The 22,247-nt window shown below is 38.1% G+C and overlaps 2 protein-coding genes across 2 annotated transcripts in view; one reads left to right on the forward strand and one right to left on the reverse strand.

Moving 5' to 3' along the window:
• LOC108674510 (transmembrane protein 208) overlaps positions 1-7,163 on the forward strand; it is a 7,977-nt gene extending 814 nt beyond the window's left edge. Inside the window, exons 2-5 of the mRNA XM_047884608.1 lie at positions 3,401-3,544; positions 4,381-4,517; positions 6,046-6,118; positions 6,973-7,163. Coding sequence (XP_047740564.1) covers positions 3,401-3,544; positions 4,381-4,517; positions 6,046-6,118; positions 6,973-7,128 — 510 coding nt within the window. The 3' untranslated portion in view covers positions 7,129-7,163. The remainder of the gene's footprint in view (positions 1-3,400; positions 3,545-4,380; positions 4,518-6,045; positions 6,119-6,972) is intronic.
• Positions 7,164-9,385: 2,222 nt separating this feature from the next.
• LOC108674511 (phosphatidylinositol-binding clathrin assembly protein LAP) lies at positions 9,386-21,941 on the reverse strand. The gene is made up of 7 exons (XM_018162470.2): positions 21,703-21,941; positions 15,667-15,809; positions 14,430-14,505; positions 14,053-14,067; positions 13,424-13,526; positions 12,720-12,957; positions 9,386-12,307 (listed from the first exon to the last, which is right to left on the reverse strand). The coding sequence occupies exons 1-7, from the start codon at positions 21,830-21,832 to the stop codon at positions 11,324-11,326; spliced, it is 1,689 nt and encodes a 562-aa protein (XP_018017959.1). The 5' UTR covers positions 21,833-21,941; the 3' UTR covers positions 9,386-11,323.
• Positions 21,942-22,247: the final 306 nt, after the last annotated feature.

A 22,247-nucleotide genomic window follows, 5' to 3' on the forward strand; every position in this document is an offset into this window, starting at 1 on the left:
GGTCTAAGTTACCCCATTTGGGGGCAGCGCCCCCCATTTGCAAACTATGACACTTTCCTAAAATTTGTCATTTGCATATGTAACTAGAAGAGTTCTACTACAATGCATCAAAACCTGGAGTTATTTTACCAAAAAATAAAAAAAATTGGAGGGGGTACTCTGACAGGCTTTAAATAATAACTTTTTTTCGTGGGTCACATTTTTAATTTTTTAACCTATTAGATATGTAAATTTTTTAAATCTTTCTATTGTGTTATGTAGCCTCAGTATTAGGCCTTTAATGCCCATCAACAAAAATTTTCTATGTCAAATAGTTTTTGAGTTGTGGGGGTTTTTGTTAAAAAAATGAAAAGTGGTCTAAGTTACCCCGCTGGTCTAAGTTACCCCATTTTACGGTACCAATATATTTTGTTTACAGTTAACTGTTTCAGCACTAGAAATTCAAGATGGCTGGGACAGATTTATGGCCGGACTCGTGGCTGGTCTCACGGCCAATCTCCAAATTTAGTGACCAAAGAATATCTCCCAACCCTATGAACACAGCTTGATAAAACCTGGAACATGTATTCATTAGGACCTAACAGTGATCTTTAGCTCAAGAAAAATGTTTAAATTTCACTTTCATTTGTAGTTATATGGTGATAAGGGCCGAAATTTGCAGTGATCAAAGAATTTCTTTCAAACTACTGAACAGATTTGAACAAAATTTTGGGAATATAAATTCCTAACTACCAAATGGTGATTTTTAGCTCGTGAAAATTTATTTGATTTGGAGTCATTGTTGCCGGCGCTATGGAATGCTTATGTCGGGTTCTTTAGTCTCTGGCAACAATTTGGGTGAATGAAAATTTTCTTCTGGATATGGATGTATTGTTAAAGTATGGGCAGTGATTACAGATGCAGTTGTAAATGGAATGAAATGTAACCAGACATTGGGAGCATTAGTTAGGTATTTGAGCTGCAAAAGATAAAACATATAATCAATAAAAGTAAAATCAAATATAAGAACCTCACTCACAGCAGTTAATCAAAACCAAAAACCCTTAGCATTGACATAACAATCAAGCAGCAAGCGGTAGTTTCAGCTCAGAATATAATTGATAAGATCAACACACGAGAGTAATTCAAGAGATTAAAGTAAACCAAGGTAAAAGAACACTATTGCAACTGTGGTAATAACTGCAACTTATTGGGTGAAACACATACGTAAATTGAAAGCAGTTTGGTATTCACATAATAAAATAGCAAGCATTGAAATTAGAAGATTGAAATAGTAAAGCAATTGAAGTAAAATCATATAAACAACTCACTATTGTGCAATTAACATTCTTTAGATTAAAAGCAAGCATTGTCAGAAGTGGATAAATGTATGTGCAAAGTATAAACATGAGCAAGAATGAGGTAAATCAATTATTAAGCTGAATGAACACTAACATACCTGGTTTTAAAAGCTTTATTCAATATGGATTCTAACAAGCACTCACCAAGGTCGTCAGAGCATTGGACATCAATCTGCCTGCTTCTATTAGAACTTTACAATGTCACTGATCAAGCACATGCATGAATAATATAATCATTGGAATTTTCCCCATGCCTGAAAAAATAGTGAAATGTTTGGTATTGAATTAGAACATATACATTGAATGAACAAATGAATAACAGATTTGGTTTGCGATTAAAAATACTGAAATAACCACCCGGCTACATCATGTTATACACATGTTATGTACAAATTATAAAAAAAAAACATACAAACTTCTGACTTCGACTTCGTGGACTACTGCCTCCCAACTGCTCCTTTCTTCCCCCCAGATCTTTCCACTGCCCACAGGGGGGGCAATATTGCCCACTTTGTGAACCACTTCTGCAAAGCGTGGCACAACATAGGTCATAGGTTGAGGGCGCTGATTCCATGCACCAAAGACGCCGAGGTGGATGACACTGGACGTCGGTTGCCAATTATGCTTCTCCATAAATCCCGATTTACAATCAATATGGCCAATGCGCCATATTGATCTACACAGTACGATCATAACTACGCATCGTAGTGCGTAGTAATGACTGTGAAAGCTACATTTGAGCACCAAAGCATACATGCTCAGAGCTACCTAAACTACTCAATGCAGCGTTCAGTTCCAATGGTTCTGAGTGTGTTTATTTTGGTGCTTATGTTGAGAGAGCCTTATGGCACTGATGATGGATGACAAGGCAGCTTGTGATAAATCATTTTAAATAAACAGGCTACATCATCAGTCTAGCCACCTGAACTACGTGCCATAGTGCATACCAAATCCCAACTCATGTCACCAACCCCAACCCACCCAAACCAAGCCAACCCAATTCATCCCAACCAAATTTAACCCAACCTAACTGAACCAAACCAAACCTAACTGAACCCAACCCAATGCAACCAAACCCAACCCAATGCAACCAAACCCTTCCCAATGCAACCCAAACCAATTCAACCACACCCAACTCAATTGAACCCAGCCAAATTCAACCATACCCAACTCAATTCAACCCAACCAAATTCAACCATCCCACTCAATTCAATCTAATATAATTAATTTCAATTCAACCCAAATCAAATCAATCAAGCCAACCTAATTCAGTAAAATTGAATAGACTGAATTAGAACACATTAGAATGCATCAAGTTTTTATTTGATTGCACTAGATTTCATTACAGTGCTTTGGAATGCACTAGAATGCATTAAAATGAATTAGGGTACATCAGATTGCATTAGGTTACATAAGATTGCTTAAGTTTACATTATATTGCACTAGGTTAAATTAATTACCTTAGGTTACATTACGCAATAGATCGTGTTCCATCATTTTAGAACACAATAGATTGCGTTAGAACGTAATAGATTGCGTTACGTCATTTTAGAACACAATAGATTGCGTTACATCATTTTAGAATGCAATAGATTGCGTCAGAATGTAATAGATTGCGTAAGAAAGCAATAGATTGGGTTAAAGTGCAATAGATTGGGTTAGAATGCAATAGAAACTGCATAAACAAAAGGAAAGAAAAATCTCACCACTCACTTGACTGGTTTGCTTTTTCCAGAAAGAAAGAGCCCGAGGCCGAAAGAAAGAGCCCGAGATTCAATAAATTGATTCAATTTAAAGAATCAATTCAACTGATTTATTGTGTATGAATTTTATTGCTAATTACCTTCATAAACAAAAGGAAAGAAAAATCTCACCGCCCACTTGACTGGTTTGCTTTTTGCAGAAAGAAAGAGCCCGAGATTCAATAAATTGATTCAATTTATAGAATCAATTCAACTGATTTATTGTGTATGAATTAAATTGAATTTTATTGCTAATTACCTGCATAAACAAAAGAAAATAAAAATCTCACCGCTCACTTGACTCATTTGCTTTTGCAGAAAGAAAGAGCCCGAGGCCAGAAGCAGGTGCTGGAGGAGAATGTCTCGACGTTGTCATTCTACCGCGTCATGACCGCGGCTGTTGCCTTGGCTTATGGCTTCTCATACTGGATGCTCTTCAACAACATTGCCTTGACTGATTATGTGAGAAAGCATAATAATACTTTTCTCCTCTATGACATTGTTGAGCATTGGCAAAAATTCTTTGAGTTGTATTTAATCTTTACTTTTGTTTTATCTTTATATTTCTTATTCATAATACTCCTCAAAAGACTGAAAAGGACATTTGTAAACATTTGCTGTTCATGCAGAATAATGTTTGAAGTGTTGACATGTACTGTCAACCACTGTGTGCAGTTGCTCTTTTACGTCTCAGTGTTTTGACACCTAAAAGATTTTGTTTGTGTGTGTGGTGCCTGAAAGTGCTGTTTAATATGCTTTGTGCTCATTAGTGCAGCTCCTTATTAGTTAGCTTGTTAATTTGTTGCTGGATAATTTTGAGTCTTTCAAGCACATCAGCTATCGTTGCATTGCACATTGTTTTTGAGTGCAATGCATGTTTCAGCACTATGGTAATTTTGATACAATCAACATAAGATGAGGTGTGTATGCCATCTAGTAGAGCTGGTATATTGGGCTTGCAAGATAAAAAATGTTGGTGATAGGATGAATCAATGAAGGACGTTCCTTTTGGAATGTTCATTCTTTTGTTATGCAAAGCTTTTATGCTATATAAAAGAATATGATACTGTGAGGTATTTGATCAGCAATGCTGTGGTCTTTTAAAACATTTTTTATTATTGTTGTGATACGTTAAGTTAAGATCAGTTTAGGTCATGTCTGCTGTAATCATCAGTGTACAGAGGGCTGGGTGCATACGAAAGAGTTACTTGTGTGTTGAACATAGTTTTGTTTTCCTGCTCCTTGCTAATAGGATGCAAATTATGTTAGTCCTATAGCTAATCATTCTTATGTTACAGGTAATGGTGGTGCTGTGTGGGACTCTGCTGCTTCTATCAAATTTCTTCCTATCCTCTATGGCTCAAGTGAAGAGGTCCCCCACTGGGGAAGTGCTTGATCCTGGCTGTGATCTCAATATCCCGGGTGGCATAGCAGAGTAAGCGCATTCCTGAGAAACTTGTACGAGCTTGGTTATAGGCTTAATAACTTCATATCTTGCCTAAGACTTGGCCAATTCACCAAAATATGTGCTTCAAAAAATTTGAACAAATTTACACTGATACTATCACCAGATAATTGATAGAAAATTATCTTTGTGCATAAAATTTAGAAAGCAGTGCAGCTTTAGCCGTACTTTGCCAATAGTTGTTCCAACAGCCGCCTGATCTGTTGAAGCTGTGAGGAAGGCCCATAGGAAAACCTGCAAAAACGCTGAACAGAAACAGATTATTTTCCCTAGACAAAGAGGACGAGAATGCAGCTTCCATAACAGCTAGTGCGCTATTGAAGCCGATGACAAACTTTATTCCACTAGACACCCACAGCAATTGCTTTAGCAAGTGTGAAGTTTAGACTTTGTATCCCTGCTGACTGTGCCACGTTTGAACGCACATAATAATGCACTATTTTCAAATATGTATTTGAATTATTGAATCTTGATACCATGATAATTTGTGACAGAGAATAAACACGCACATGTAAACATCCACTTAACGAAGAATCCCTGCTGACTGTGCCATGTTTCTCATGCATTTCTGCTAGCACCTGCAAGCTGCGCCCAACTGTCGAGTCACTGTGGCATGTATGCAAAATTTGCTATTTTGCATAAATGTAGATGTGTAATGTTCATACTAATTAATTATTATTTAAAAGGCGTCCTAACATTTACGTTTAATAGTTCGTTGAGTTACAAGTGGACTTTGACCAGTGGCTCCTAATATGAGCCCTCAAAGTGGCCTGTTCAGTTTACAAAACATTTTTTTCGTGTGCTTTATATTGAATTGGTTCCGAATTCTGGTGTAGTTAGTATGCATTGATCAGACAAGAAACAGTTTAGAAGTATATACTAAGATTTTCTAACGTATAGGGAGTATATATACCTACACTGTTGACGTTTATCACAGTACCTTCTGTGTTAGCTCACTTCTCGTTAATTTTATGTATATGTTGTTTCTGTAATTAACATTTTCACGCAATAAGTCCATAGAGACCATTGAGTGGGCGGTGTACACTGCTCACCCATAATCAATTCATCCCAGCAAAAATATTATTGCCTAGCGATTGCGTTGTGTGGTGAAGAAACTATCTATATTCATACCTAAGCCAACAATTCTTGTCCGGTATTTTTCAAGCTATACCACAAATTTATGCTCAATGAACACACCCTCGTCGTCTAAATTAAAGTTTTTGTGAAATTTGTCAAATTTGGATAACAAATTTTCTGACTCTAATTCTGAGTTATCAAATTTACTAAATTAGAGAGCTTAATATTCTGCTTATAACCCAAAAATTTGAACATTTACTTAATTAAGTAATATTTAAGCAATTTGGAAGCAAAATATTGAACACAATTTAACTACAAATTCATAGAATTTATATTTCTGATAGATTTATAAAATTACAGCCTTTCTCTAATTGCTAATCGTTTTGTGAATTTTCATTGAAGTTGCTTGACTTCTGAGCAGGCACGTAAAGGACGCCATCATCCTGACGTCGACCACGACCATCTTAGCTTGCATTCCTGGTCCAAGAATGCCAGCCAAGTTATGAAATGAAGTTTCACAGTCGGGTCTTTCAATCCAACACATCGTTTGCATGCATTCTTATTTTGCCACTCTATATTCCGCTCTGGTTAGCTAAATTTCAACTCTTTGTGTAGAGACACAATAACGCGTCAATTCTAGCCGTACCTCAAAGCCTATTTACTGTCAATAGAGCAAGGATGAAGAGAATGAAACACTATCATCTTTCGTATACTTATGATCGAAGTTATTAATATTCAGAGTACGATATTGCCAGCTAGGTGTTATGGTTCACTTGTTCGTATAGCAAAATAAATGGCAGTCAATTCAAAATTAAACCTATCTCATTTCGTAATCTCTCTCACATAGTGACTGTACATGTATTTTTATCGTACATCTACCATCACTTCCACTATTTTCACTGACTTTGCTTGTGACAACTCCGATGTGTCTCTAAAATGGTGAGACTCAGTCTCGCGATGATGTCTTTAATTAGCACGTTGACTACGATTGCTTCATCTTGTACTATTATTTCATTTTTTGTACTTTTTTTAAACGGTTGCCAGACGGTCATTTTTTCCGGACAAATTCCGTGATATAGTTTTCTCAATTGCGTTGGCCGGCTAAAATTTATGATAGGGGTACTTCCTAATTAAATTTTAAATACTGCAAAAAGAAAATAAATGGAATTTTTATAGCGGAACCTACAAACAAACTAGTATATTTTGAGTTATCGGCCTTTTTTGTTCTCGGATTTGGCCGATTTTAGGCAACCTGAATTATGTACCACTACCTCCTGGAGAAATACATTTCGTGGTACGCATTTGTACCAATACGTAGTCAACGTGTTAATCCAACCTCGCCTCGCAGGCCCCGCTGCGCGCAGGCCTGTTGCTTTGGACGAGCGTCATCGCTCCTTGGATCTTCTCGGGCAGCGAAAATGACGGCGGCGACGCACAAGCTCTCGACGAGAGAGCCCTCAAGAAGCAGAAAAAACTCGAAAGGAGACAAAGAAGAGGCTATTAAAATTTGCAGCTTCTAGTGCCATACAATGACGGCAATTGACGTTTCATTAAATCCTTCCTCGATTAGATAATGCGCCAGTAATTTGTACTGCTTAGCTTAACCGTCCAACTCAGCTTAAACGAACTGCCTTGTTTCCCTGAAAACGCGCGTCATTCAGCTGTTCCGACGTTAAGTCTTGTGTGTAATTAAAGACAACGCTCGTCGTGATGAAACACGTTGAAACAAACACATTTTCTTAGCGTTTACTTAAATCGTTTGATATCAACATATCGACATGGAAATAAACAATTTATGAGTACTGACATGCGCAAATACAACTTCTACATGCTAGCTCTGACTACCTCAAGGGTTAGACCTACTGTAATCAGATACGTGTCAACAACTCACGTCTGCACCAAATGGCAATGAACATTGTCTCCTACAGTCGAGATAGTAAGTAGAACAAGTGCCCTCGCGACAACACAGAAGTACAGGAAGCATTTTAGACGTACATACAAAGACATTGGATAAATAGTGCATTCAAATAAATAATCTAATAAAATCACACGAAAGCGCGCGAAAACGTCAACAATCTATGCAGAAAATTAGCTAAATAATGAACCGAACGGCCAGTCCATCGGGCGTTCCTCAAACGTAACATTCCTAAATCTCAACGATAGTCAAAGCCGAGTCTTGTATGACATTCATCCAGCGTACTCGAGCCATTACAAGTGTTAGAAGATAAATGAAACCAAGAACAAGCGCTATAAATTTGGGAAAATTTAATAACAATAAGATACGGAAGTAATAAACAGTAACTATCAACGATTAGAGGATACGAACTAAAATGTTTTTATCTATATTCTGAGATGTGTAGCCGGGTGCTACGTAGAAAATAAAATGGCGAGTCTCGAAATTTCATTCCATTCGCTCCTCTAGCTTCGCCAGCCCACAACGCCTGTATAGTTCTGCCTTGTCTCAGCAACGGGTCAGATTTGTGAAGAGCGCAGTCAGGGATGAGATCAAAATATACATACAACTTTTTGTTGTTTAGAACACAGTGTCCACATTTGTTTCGTTCGTCAATTTGTCAGTTAATACACAGACCTGCCAGCAAGCACAACCTTCACGGTGGCAGCGAACATCTTATGTTACGCACACAGAACATCTCTCATGGAAGTTCCAAAGCACGGAAATCTTAAACTCAAATTTTGATACAATTACTCGCACTGAAGTATATCTTCACAACTGCGTCAGCACTTAACTAGAGGTCCTAGGCGAGATACCCTAGGAGGCGAGTCCTGGAAACAAATACCATGAGGCCGTCATGTTGTCCTCTCCTCACGCCGAACTCAGTGACTCGTAGGTCTCGTTGCACGGGATTTATATCACGTGTAAAATTAGATATAAAGCAACGACGTAAAGGAAATACTGTCCAAGACCAGCAGGCAGGAGACTCTCCTGAGGGTCAGGAAATTGGCAGAAGACGTGACACTTATGCCCGACCCTCACGCTAATGCCCGGCCATGGCGCTTATATTCGAGCGCAAATACCAAATAACGAGAGGAAATAGTTGAGTTGACTGCTGAATAATGCACACAAACTTCAATAACCTTAACTATCCACTTCATGGCAGGACTGCCATGCTACATGTCGAAGATTTGCGAGTAGGTTAAGTGGCTGCATCAACTTAATAACTCGACTGCTATTGGATTGTAGAAAAAACATAAAGCGACAAGAACTGTCTTGTAGTAGTCAGGAACTGTCTCTTGCAGCGGCGTCAGGAACTGTCTCTTGCAGCGGCGTCAGGAACTGTCTCTTGCAGACTGTCTCTTGCAGCGGCGTCAACAACTGTCTCTTGCAGCGGCGTCAGGAACTGTCTCTTGCAGCGGCGTCAGGAACTGTCTCTTGCAGCGGCGTCGTCAGGAACTGTCTCTTGCAGCGGCGTCACCAACTGTCTCTATAATAAGCATTTGTAACGAACATCTAAACACACTAACACTTGCTGGACTACCAGCAATCAAAGAACATCTAAATGTTTAACGCTACAGCACTGCACCAGCCCATAATATTATCTGTATAATATACTTGTAACTACGGTACACACACCAACACCGTTAACACATCTGGCATAGAACACGCATTTATATATGTATATGCCCACTATATGTCACGGCATCAACCTAATTCCTAGTTCCATGCCACGATCGTGTCCAATTCAGTGATATCAGAAGCCAGAATTTCAGGAGAAACAAGGGATGATGTGAAAATAGAGATATCTACGTCAGATCGAGATTTATTCTATCCACACGACTTTTTAACATGTGATAACAATGGACATGGCAAACAATTGATCGTATTGTTTCCTGAATTCAACCAGAGATAAAACAAACGCAATTCGAATGCAGCCAGCGAGCAAACAAACGTTTGCCTTCAATGCTAATAGCCATGGCAAACCAAGAACCATGCTAGTCAACAGGGACGTTTAGCAAACGTTCCATGCAGAGGTAGAGAACTTGTAAGTGTACGTAGTTTCCCTCTAAGCTTAAGAGTGATTAGTTCAGTGCGAGAGTGAGAATTAGTCATTAAAAGAGGATTTGTTCTTTACGAGGAGGGTGGCGGGGTTATTCAGAGACGATAAGCATGACCGTCGCGTCTTGAAGGCAGAATTGACATCTGATCTTTAACTCATTTAACTCTTCTCGTTCGACTCATGGAACCGAATATATTAAGAGCTGGAAACTCAAGTGGTGCTTTAAGGAGCTGATAAAGTCGTATACAACCCTAAAGAGTTGCCCTAAGATTTCTGAGTCACTGACACAACCTGAGGAAGCAGTGAAGGATCGATGAAACAAATTAAGGAATGGCAAGAAGAAACGAAACATTATTGAAAGAAAATTGATTGTGTAAGGTTCTGAAGGGATGAGGGCACGGGTAAGCTGCTAATAGGTCGACAAATATACCAGAAATACGGCCAAAATTTAGACTTACTGCGTACAGAAAATCTTGACACGAGGACGCAATTGCCGTTTGTTCAAGGTAAAAGTGGTTTCAAATTCCAAGTGCACAGTAAAATGATTCGCGTACAGTAAGTCTCACAGCCAATAAATACCCCTTCATCAGGGTTGAAATTTGATCTGCCAATTATACCACAGAATTTAGCATGCGGAATCATGTTTAAACGTGGGATTTAGAGCGAAAAACTATTAGAGATAAAGGTAACAGAGGAGCATCCACAGGGTAATCAGCAGAGGTACACAGAAGGGGAAGCCTCTGGACAATGAGAAGAGGTTCACAGTTAATATTTCGGTTAATATTTCCAATAAAGTTTTGGAGGCTGGAATGTGAGTACATGCGTCCACCACGCAAAGTCAGTAACAAAAAAATCAACAGTACAGGACAACATGAAGGAGAGACAACAAAGACCGAGACAAACTCGAAGAAAGTAGAGGCAGTAACAGATGGCGCAGTAATTGTGTTGGAATTAAATGCAACGAGTAAATCTGCCTCAAGACAAAACAAGGCTCATATAGAGAACATATAGAGAACAACCATCCACTGCACACTGCAAGTTTAGTTTCACTGTACCGATGGCACTAAGAAATGTTCAAATAAATGTATGAAGAGCAAGAATAATTAGTCATGCCCAGTCCAGTGAACAAAATGTACCTATGACAAAACTATACTACAGCGACTAACAAGCTGCACGCTGACCGCGACTTTGAATACAACTATGGACTGCAAACTACCTTCTAGTTCGCGCCGTAATGCACGCTGCAGGTGAAATCGGTGATGAGTGCACAGCACGGCATGATATATAGCACAGCACGGCATGATATATAGCACAGCACGGCATGATATATAGCACAGCACGGCATGATATATAGCACAGCATCATACATAGCACTGCAGGGAACTCTAGCTGCACATCAACACGAACACAGATTCTAGGTAGAACACGATGTTGACGTGGTATCGGATGCAGGTTTTGGGTAATACATTAATATGGATGCTTCCAAGGCGCTTTTGACAAGCTTGCTTCATGAAGCGAGATGTTCAAAGCTCGTTGTGCAAGCGTGCTTCATGGCACCACATGTTCAGTGAAAGTCTGCCGTCGAATTTAACAGAAGGAGCGGGAGTGAGCTGCATAAGTTTGCTGCTGGCACTACGTAGGAAGCAAGTTAGTCGGCTAACATAGACATGCGTTTTAAGAAATTTAGAGAGCACTGAAGGGGTCAAAGGCAGCCGCAGGTTGCTGAGGCTGGGAAGTTGGGATGGTTTGGGGCATCATTCCACCCATGGGCATGATAGGAGCTCCTGTAGCAGCAGGAAACTGAGGAGGCATCATAGGCTTGGTGAAGTTTACTTGTGTGGGCTGTGGAGGAGTCCACGTGGCACCCCCAGTCTTGTTGGGAGTCTTGGGTGATGACCACTGCGTCTTGACGGCGGGGCCTTTGATGTTCAGGTTGTCCACTAATGATGACAGGGAGGAATCCAGGTCACCGCTTATGAGCTTAGCGGGAGCGGGAGGAGCCTGGCCGATGAGAGGGGGCACGGCGGTGTTGGTGGACGACAAGCCGCTTTCAGGAGTCAGAATATCCCCCAGGCCACCGAGGACGTTGAGGGGTTGCTGTGGCACCGGCTGGGGAACGAAGGGAGCAGGTGTTGCTGCTATGAGGTCGGCAAAAGGGTTGCCAGCAAGTTGCAGGAGGTCGTCTGAAGCTTTGCTTGATGCAGGAGCTGCAGGAGCCTCTAGCTCAGCTGAGAAGATGTCTATCTGTGCTGATGATTCAATGGGTATGACGGCTGCAGTTTCTTGAGGGGCGGCGTCAGGCGAGCTCAAAAATGGATTGTTCTTCGCAGCCTCTGCTCTGAGTCGGGCATACATGGCTTCCTCCTCAGCAAGAGCTTGCTGCTTCGTCACCTCGTCCAGCGCAAATGTCGTGTCGCTGACCGCGGAAATTGAAGCACCGGAGTCTTCCACTGCGCTCGTGCCGTTGCTGGTGGTTCCCGTGGGAGGTTTCTTGCCCTCCAACGAAGCAAGGTGTCCTTCCAGGGCATCCAAAAGGCTGCTGGGGGCTTGCTTCAGGTCAGGGATCTCGGACTTATCCATGCCGACCGACTCTGCCACCTTCAAGAACTCGGACACACGGTCCATGCGGATCAGGAACTTCTTATAGCAGTCGAGCGCGTCGCGGCACTGGAAGAATACATCGGCTATTACCATGAATAGAAGTCCCGTAACAGATGTTATGAGAATGGCAAAAATCATCTAGACGGCTGTTGATCTTCATTATAAGGAGTGGAAATTTAATTATCAGAATCTTTGAAATAAAGTTGGTATGATTGACATACATTTAAGAGTCGCAGAATTCTATTCTGCCTTTCATTCATCTATGCACGAATGAGATCTTTGGTGCATGTTTGTTATTACATCAAACAATACCTGAAGTGCGCAAAGCTGGTTAGCACTAATTTTGAGAAACTTAAGAATCAAACCACTGAGGCAGGCAGCACCAACGTATTTGTACTCTATGGATCATGAGAATTATTAAGTGAGCTTTGAATTCACTTGCTCAACTGAGGAAAAATGATCGTATCGTGCAACTCACTTGCTTCTTGTTCATCTCAAAGAACTTCTCAAGAAGGTTGATGATGCCGTCATTATAGCAGGCAAAAAGGCGTATGAGGTCCCGAAAGAGAAGCATGAAGGCGGCATTGATGACGCCGTTGTTGAGCTCAGACGCCGTACAGTCAAAGTCAAGGAGCGCATCAAGGTGCTGCTGGAGCACCGGCAGCGTCTTCAGCAGCTGGTCTGTGTTCATCATGCGCACTGAACCCTCAGTCTTCCTGTAACACAACTCAAGGTAAGTTATCTTAAATGCTATAGCTACGCACGGGCAGCTCATTCAACAGTTGGTACCCAATAAAAATTTACAGACGCGTCAGCTTCTGATTTGGGGTACCAGAAGCTGGGGCGACTCTAAATTTTGTTAGGGTAGTACGACTGTACGAGTATATCATGTATTCTTTACGACTAGTTTTCATGCCGCTAACATTCGTGTCACTAAAGATGAGATAATAGTGTATAGTCTCATCATCATTGATACTGTATATACCTACTATAGTATACTATACGAGACTTGTGCCCCATGAGACTATAGGTAGTACTTCTGTAGTAGAGACTCGTGCGTTAACAGATAATGTGACTATCTGCAAGAAAATAAAGGAACAAATTTTTGAGCAAAGAAAATTAATGTTAAAGGTTGTACACATCTGCAGAATTTACCTACATTAAAACAGTAATCGGACTCACCCACGCTTGACTTTACAGAAGTCAAAGGCCACAGTGCGGTAAGACAAGGCCTTCTCGTTGATGTATTTGGCATAGCGTCGTATGAACGTTGACATGTCATAACCTGTAAACGCCAAGAAAACATCTTAGCAAGAGACACGACGCACCTGTTATGGCATAGCGTCGTATGAACGTTGACATGTCATAACCTGTAAACGCCAAGAAAACAACTTAGCAAGAGACACGACGCACCTGTTATGGCATAGCGTCGTATGAACGTTGACATGTCATAACCTGTAAACGCCAAGAAAACATCTTAGCAAGAGACACGACGCACCTGTTATGGCATAGCGTCGTATGAACGTTGACATGTCATAACCTGTAAACGCCAAGAAAACAACTTAGCAAGAGACACGACGCACCTGTTATGGCATAGCGTCGTATGAACGTTGACATGTCATAACCTGTAAACGTCAAGAAAACATCTTAGCAAGAGACACGACGCACCTGTTATGGCATAGCGTCGTATGAACGTTGANTATTGCTTGTATCAGCCATCATCACATATTGCTTGTATCAGCCATCATCACATATTGCTTGTATCAGCCATCATCACCTGTTTACTGCTCTCATCAGCCATCACCACTTACTGAGTTGTGGGTGATCTGAAATAAAGAAATCAATATATTTTAAAGGCATTATTAATAGCTATAAATACCTTATACCTTATATATACCTTAAATACCTTAAATATAATACCTATAAATAAATATAAATACCTATAAATACCTTAAATTCCTCTATTTTCATTATTTCAGGCACAAGTACATAATATAAATGGAGACATCTTGTAAAAGTATTGTGACTTTTACAAGACGATCATATTACATTTACAAGATCAGCCTCACCACATATTGTGACTACTATATACAGTATATAAGTCACCACATATTGTGACTACTACAGTATATAGGAAGTCATGCTAATATTCTGACTGTAACATAAAGATACTGTGTCCATCACTCACCCGATGCTCCAGTCTTGTCCAAAAAATTGGATAAATTAAACGTGCAGTTGCTCGATGCAAGGTATTGTGTGAATCTCTGCAATCAAAGTGAAGTTCAGCATCAATAATCTATATACTTTCTGGCTCAAAAGGCAGCAACATCAAAGGTATATGGTACACAACTTGTTAAAGAGAATCTCTGCAATCAAAATGAAGTTCAGCCAAAATGAAGTTCAGCATCAATAATCTCATATACTTTCTGGCTCAAAAGGCAGCAACATCAAAGGTATACAGTACACAACTTGTTAAAGAGAATCTCTGCAATCAAAATGAAGTTCAGCATCAATAATCTCATATACTTTATGGCTCAAAAGGCAGCAACATCAAAGGTATACAGTACACAACTTGTTAAAGAGAATCTCTGCAATCAAAATGAAGTTCAGCATCAATAATCTCATATACTTTCTGGCTCAAAAGGCAGCAACATCAAAGGTATACAGTACACAACTTGTTAAAGAGAATCTCTGGAATCAAAATGAAGTTCAGCATCAATAATCTCATATACTTTATGGCTCAAAAGGCAGCAACATCAAAGGTATATGGTACACAACTTGTTAAAGAGATACTTGTGTGAAATTCCATTCTGATATTAGCATTGAAAGCTTGTCTGTAATTAGGATCATTTCAAAATAATATCTAAGCAGGTATTATCATCACCCAAAGTATAATATACAAAACCATCAAAGGTGATGGTTTTGTATATTATTTTGTATACCAGGTATATTATTTTGTATTACCAGGTCACCCAAGGTAACTTGTACATAGACTTAAGATCTTAAATTTAACCTTTTTGTTTAAATAAATTTAAGAGAAAAATTAACCCCAAATTTAAAATTTAAAATAAAAAATTTTAAATAATTTTATAATTTAAATTAAATTTAACCCCAATTTAACCCCAAAGAAAAGCTATACCCTAGGTGATGGTCACCCAAGGTAACTTGTACATAGACTTAAGATCTACAATTTAACCTCTTTGTATGCAAACAAATGGTGATGGTCATTGTACATAGACACAAGATCCTAAATCTAACCTCTTTGTATGCAAATAAATGGTGATGGTCATTGTACATAGACTTAAGATCTACAATCTAACCTCTTTGTATGCAAATAAATGGTGATGGTCATTGTACATAGACTTAAGATCTTAAATCTAACCTCTTTGTATGCAAATAAATATAGGATCTTAGGAATACTTCACCTCATTGCCATAGCACATGAGAGTGTGCACAGTGATCAAGGCCTTGAAAACAATAACCCAGGCTTGGCTCTGAGTTCGCTCAATCAGGAGGTTTGCCAGCTGAGGAATCGACACATTTGGCTCATTGGTGCATTGCAGCAGATCTGTAACATAATTAACATAATTAGGATGGCTGAAATTAGACATGAAGATAAACAAACCAGCATAGCAGGTAAAGTATTATGCCAGGGTATACTAGAGTGGCAGTTCAACATGCACCTTAACACACCCAACCTCACAGGTTAATATCAGGTTCACCTCGTGGTACTTATTATTATGGTTACAATGGAAAATTTAGGTTTAAAAAAAACATGATTATTAATTCATATAGTACCACTTAAAAACCCAGAGTCTTTGGATAATTTTACAGAGTTATATACATAACCCTTTGGTGGGAGAGAGGCTCTAATCTTCTCATAGAGGCACACATTGGCCCAGGCTTTGGCTCATGGATAAGTTTTCATGCCTCTGATGATCAGTCTCCACCTGCCAATAATTCTACACATAGCAACATACCTCCTGCCATTCTTGAGAATTAAAACATGAACATTGTACAGATGTTTGTGGTTTTCACACCAAAATTTAATGCTCAATATTTTTTTTGTCACTATTTTATATAAATTTTTTATTGTGATATAAATACTCTTACAATATTTGAAATTTTGCAAATATTCTTGAATGTAACTCAGAAATGGTGACATTTGCTCCTTGCAGAACATCATATTGTCTGCCCACAACAACCAAATTAAGAGTTAATTCAGTAAAACTCTCCGTTAGTACTAATGAATTGCCAAAAAAACTTGAACATTATTAATGTATGTATCTATTTTGGGAAGCCTGGAATCGATGTATTGATAAAATATCGATTCCAGTGTCGGTTGTAAGAATAGATGGAAATTCTCAATATGAGGTACCATATATTAACACATTTACATATTATAACCACTATGAAGAATGCGACGTAACTGCAGTTACAGTCATAAATAAATTTTCTTTAACGCCTGCTTAAAACGCATTGTCTTTCACATCAGGTCCGAAGTTCGAGGTCGATTTCATGCAGCCTGTCATTGTTGTTATATATTAGCACGGTTTTTCTCCTCATACTTATGAAAAAGAAATATGGATACACGTTTCAAAATTAAGAGTGTTATTCAAATACAGTCTACACTGAATCGACACATATTCAAAAAAATTTTCCGCAGTAATTTTAACGTTGCCTACAAATTAGGCATTAAAGGCCTAATACTGAGGCTACATAACACAATAGAAAGATTTGAAAAGTTTGCATATCTAATAGGTTAAAAAATTAAAAATGTGACCCACAAAAAAAAGCTATTATTTAAAGCCTGTCAGAACTAAATGCTTTAAAGAGTACGGTATTTATATATGCTGCACCCATAGTTTTCAGAAGCATTTGCCCCCAGAATTCCAGTTAGGCCAAGCAAAATATTGCAGTAATTTTTATTAAAAATTTTTTGAACAACCAGTAAACATGTCCTCGCATGTGACTGGGTAATTTTAATTGTAAACAAAGTAATGTAAAAATCTTTAATAATTCCTATTGCAGCATATTGACAGTATCTACTTATATTCCAAAACTCAATCAAATCCCTTCAGTAGTATTGAAGGAGTTATGACTAGTTGAGTAGAGTGTGTAGTTAGCTTTTGCGTTCGAGAATGCAGGCAGGTCTGGTGTGATAATTTGGTAAATTAGTGAGTGTGTTGAAAAAAAGTATGCATCAGCACGCCTTGGAAAGAAACCTCTATCGTAAAATCAAGTACCGTAAATAAAATAGATCTGTTCTGTTTTTCAGTTTCTGCATCAGAATCTTGATCCTCTTAAAATTTCCCATTCTAGACAATTCAACAATGTCAACATATACACTGCAACTTTGAAAAATAACAAGTCACATCACTTCATAATACTACCGTCAACCAGGGCTACTCAGGACGATTTTGAACGTTTTTCATTCATAATTTCTTACCATGAAACATTTCATAAACAAGTTTAGGCTCATTTCAAAGCTCTTTGCAAGGGCTATTGCATGGCTTCTCCAAAAAAAATTCATTTGCTATTTGTAAGGTGCCAGAAGCAAAAAAAAAAAAGAGTGTCCCAAGTAGCCCCATAGAACAGGGCTACTTGGGACACTTGGAATAAAACTTAATTTTAAAACATTTGAAGCATGCAGAGTGTACTTATCCATTACTAACAGTACTCTGAAGTCCTCCTCTTTCATTGTAGATGATGTAGAGGTAAAATAAATAACATTTTCTGTGATTTTTACTTGTTTTTCCTTTATTGATATGATATTACCAATTACCATATACATTAATTACCGTATTATTGATGTGATATTACCATATCCATGAACAGGCCAATGAGCATATAAACTACCTTGTCCATATCAGCAGCCTTATTACATTTTTTCTGTATCTGTAAGCTTACAGTATGGCTTGTAATTTCACACCATTTTAATTGGGTTAAGTGAATTTACTATAAAAAAAATAATGAAAAACATACCTGAAACAGAAAGGATGTTTTATTGACAACCATCATATGTTTTGCAGAAATAAATCATAGTTTAGGTCAATTACTTTTCATTTTATGATGCCTGGTGCACAATTCTATACCGTAAAATGGGGTAACTTAGACTCCCGGGGTAACTTAGACTCCCGGGGTAACTTAGACTCCCGGGGTAACTTAGACCACTTTTCCTTTTTTTAACAAAAACCCCCAAAACTCAAAAACTATTTGACATAGAACAATTTTGTCAATGGGCATTAAAGGCCTAATACTGAGGCTACATAACACAATAGAAAGATTTAAAAAGTTTGCNGGGGGTGTCCTGAGTGGCCACGCAGTGCAGAAATGGCCGCCATTTATTCTGGACTGAGATATGTAAATTCCGCAAATAAAGTTTTCATGCTGACACTTGTCTGCCACTGTTTTCTAAGCAAAATTTTTTAATACGGTAAATATTTTTTTACTACAGACCTTAGCAGAAGTAACTTTTCAAAATATCATTTTTCACCATTTTTTTCAGGAATTTTTCAAAGCTAGTAAATGTAGTATTTTTGAACTTCCTTTATACTACATAGATAGGAAAAATGTTTACATTTACGCCACTATACTTAGTTTTGCAATATTCCAATTAGTTCTGTTACTAAAACAGTTTTACGACATGTCGGAGGACTGTCCCAAGTTACCCCACCTGTCCCGAGTAGCCCTGGTTGACAGTATTGGCAGAATTAGCCTATCTCATTCCAAAAAAATGGCAGCCATTTCTGCATGATGGGGTGGGTAATAAGGGACACTCCCCAGGGTGATATGGGACATCCTTAAAAAATGCATTTACAGTAGAACCTCAGCTAGCAAAGGCTCCAGTTAACAAAAAAATTGAATAACAAAGAATTTTCAGCGAAAAAAATTTCACTTAGCGAGAAATTAGTGCATCATCGGACATCACAAAATTGTGCATAGAATGTCATATACAGAATTGTGCACCAGGCATCAGGGAATGAAAATTAATTGACCTAAACTATGATTTATTTCTCCAAAGCATATGATGATTGACACTAAAACATTCCTTTCTGTTTCAGGTATGTTTTTTGCTGTCTTTTTTTATAGTAAATTCACTTAACCCAATTAAAATGGTGTGAAATTACAAGCCATCCTGTGAGCTTAAAGATACAGAAGAAATGCTATAAGGCTGATATGAAGCTTGCAGTGGACAAGGTCGTTATAAATGCTTAATGGCATGTTCATGGATACAGTAATATCACCTCAATAATACGGTAATTAATGAATATGGTAATATCATATCAATAAAGGAAAAACAAGTAAAAATCATAGAAAATGTCATTTATTCTACATCTACATCATTTACAATGAAAGAGGAGGACTTCAAAGTACTGTTAGTAATGGACGAGTACACTCTGCATGCTTCAAACGTTTTAAAATTAAGTTTTATTGCTAGTGTTCTGGATTACCCTGTTCCCAGAGGTAATTCTGGATTTTGCATCTGGCGCCTCACATATATAGCATATGGAATTTTTTTGGAGATGCCATTCAATGGCCCTTGCAAAAAGCTTTAAAATGAGCCCAAACTTGTTTCTGAAATGTTTTATGGTAAGAAGTTATTAACAAAAAAAAGCTCAAAACTGTCCCTTATTACCCTGTTTGATGGTAGTTTGGATTCCATTTTGAAAAAAGGAGGGGGGTGGGAGGTGAAAATCAAGAAATTTGTGAAAAATTTACAAAAAATGCCCCCACACCCGCAAAAATTAGAATTTCAGAAAAAGCTAAGACCAATCAATAGATAGATCAATAAATCTTTATGCATCAAATGATATGCATTTGTTGTTGATGTTGTAGCTTGAAACATTTGATGTTGTAGCTTGAAAATCCTAGGAGATAGTTTTCCATGGTACCCCTTGTTTGGCCATTTTCTTAGAATGTTATGTTTTCTGTCATTTTTTCAAAAATTGACATGAACAAAAAGTCTTAGATTTTTGTTTTACACATGTGTACCAAGTTTCAAAGTGATCTGTCTTTTGATAAGTTTTTCTGGGACCCACACGCTCCTCTTAAGTGAAGACAAATGTTAGTGACTGTTTTTAGGGTAAAATTAGAAATGTGGGGTTACACGTGCATGAAACTTTGTAAATAAGGAGTTTGCGGCACATAAATGGCTTTTCACGGCTCACAGAAATGTAATCACGGCTGGCAAACCCATAAAACCACGACTTGAACAATCTAGTCTCGGCTTGCCAAGTAGATATATCCCATGTCTGGTTCTATAAAAGAAAAAACAGATGGCAATTGGCTATTAAAATGAATTTATCTTGGGTTACTTTCTGGATCAACTCTGACAGAAATAAGAAATTGCAGCTTTTTTCATTAATTTCATTCATCTTTTTAATACTTAATGCTTTTTCCTACTAACAATAATAAGTAATATTATTTAATTATTATTTTTTAACATTTTATAATTCAAAAAATTTCATATATTAAAAAAAATACAAACATGCCTAAAATGAAAAATTTAGCAGAAGAAATGCATAAATTGGAAAAAAATGCCCATGAATCTGGCTAATTTTATACCCTTTTCTAGCCTTTTCCCAGGGTGCAGAAAGTGGGTGATAGGGTGAATATCATGAGATATTTGGCAACACATCAGCAGCAAAATTTATGCCCTCAGAAGATCTTGCTGAAACATTTCAATTGAAATTATTGCATTTCAGATATTCACCAGTCTTTGGACAAGTGACAACTATTTAGAAAATAGTTGAAAATCTGAAAGACCGCAAGCGCACACAGTAAGGTTTCTGGTACGTTGGATGGATCAGAATGCAGTGAAGCTTCTCCAGAAATCAGTAGCGATGAGTGTAAGTGTTGGCTGTGTTGCAGTAATACAGTGCATGGAGACTGGTGACTGAGCAAGGGAATAAAGGGATATACTAATACTATTAAACTTGTTAGCAACATTTTCTGATTAAAAATTACTTGGAAACACCTATTGAAAATGGCTGGCAACATTTTGGGCTGAAAATCCATATCTTGGCAATGGTTGACACTCGACAGCCCAACACAGCTTGCAAAGTCTGCACCCTGGGCCTTTTCCCAATTTCTTCAGTAAATAATGAGAAAAATGGCCCATTTTACTTGCAATTTTTTACAGTGACAGTGTGACAGTACTTGTGACCTGTGATGTGTGTTGTTTTTACCTGAAATTTTAGGGAACTTCTGCTTATATCCAATTCACAGGTAGCTTCTGCCCCAATTTTCCAGTTAGCCTAAGGTTCAACTCGCAAACTATGATCAATTCAATTGATACTTGCCAGTTGACAATGCATATTAAGACTATAAGACATGGTTAATAGAGAAAACCTTGTATATAAATAAATGAATAGCTAAGATTAGCAGATCAGAAATAAAATATACGAATATATTCCAACAGGTATATAACAGAAGGTTGCTTGTTACAGAACACTCACAGTCCAAGTGCTTCTTTTTAGGGCCAATAACTTCTTCTGTAGTAGCTTTGCAGACGGATTTAGCCAATCCCTGTCCAGCGATACTATAACGTGCAGCTGTCAATCGATCATTAATTGACTGTCCTGCCATTCTTGCTCAAAAATCTATTAAAGGACACTGCAGGCCATAAATGAAACGCAAAAAACAGTGGAGCTACACACAACTCCTGCACACAAACCTCTAGTATACTGGTCGAAACTATCAATGATGATTCAGTGCTGCCATATTTGAGTGGCAAAATCCCTAACTTCAGGAAGGGGAGGTGCTTCTTGTTTAGCAAACTTGGTTTTTCAGGTCAAATAAGTTAAAGTAAATTACATAAACACATTTTTTGCCTAAATTTGCCAAATTATGATTCTATGACCTTCATCACCGTATATATAATTAGTACAACGTTTTGGTCAGACTATTTCCATGCAAATTATATAATACCGAGCTGAGGAATCAACTATTTATGATTTTAATGTGGATATTATTGAATGTTTATTGTTATTAAGTAATATTA

The sequence above is a fragment of the Hyalella azteca genome, unplaced genomic scaffold (assembly GCF_000764305.2).
Source record: "Hyalella azteca isolate HAZT.00-mixed unplaced genomic scaffold, Hazt_2.0.2 contig199, whole genome shotgun sequence".
Taxonomy (NCBI): Eukaryota; Metazoa; Arthropoda; class Malacostraca; order Amphipoda; family Hyalellidae; genus Hyalella; species Hyalella azteca.

Coding starts and splice junctions, on each gene's coding strand:
- LOC108674511 (XM_018162470.2), bottom strand. CDS start 21,832: ATGGCAGGACAGTCAATTAATGATCGATTGACAGCTGCACGTTATAGT. Junction 14,506..15,666: donor TCATGTGCTATGGCAATGAG/GTGAAGTATTCC, acceptor CTTTGATTGCAG/AGATTCACACAATACCTTGC. Junction 12,308..12,719: donor TTGAGATGAACAAGAAGCAA/GTGAGTTGCACG, acceptor GTATTCTTCCAG/TGCCGCGACGCGCTCGACTG.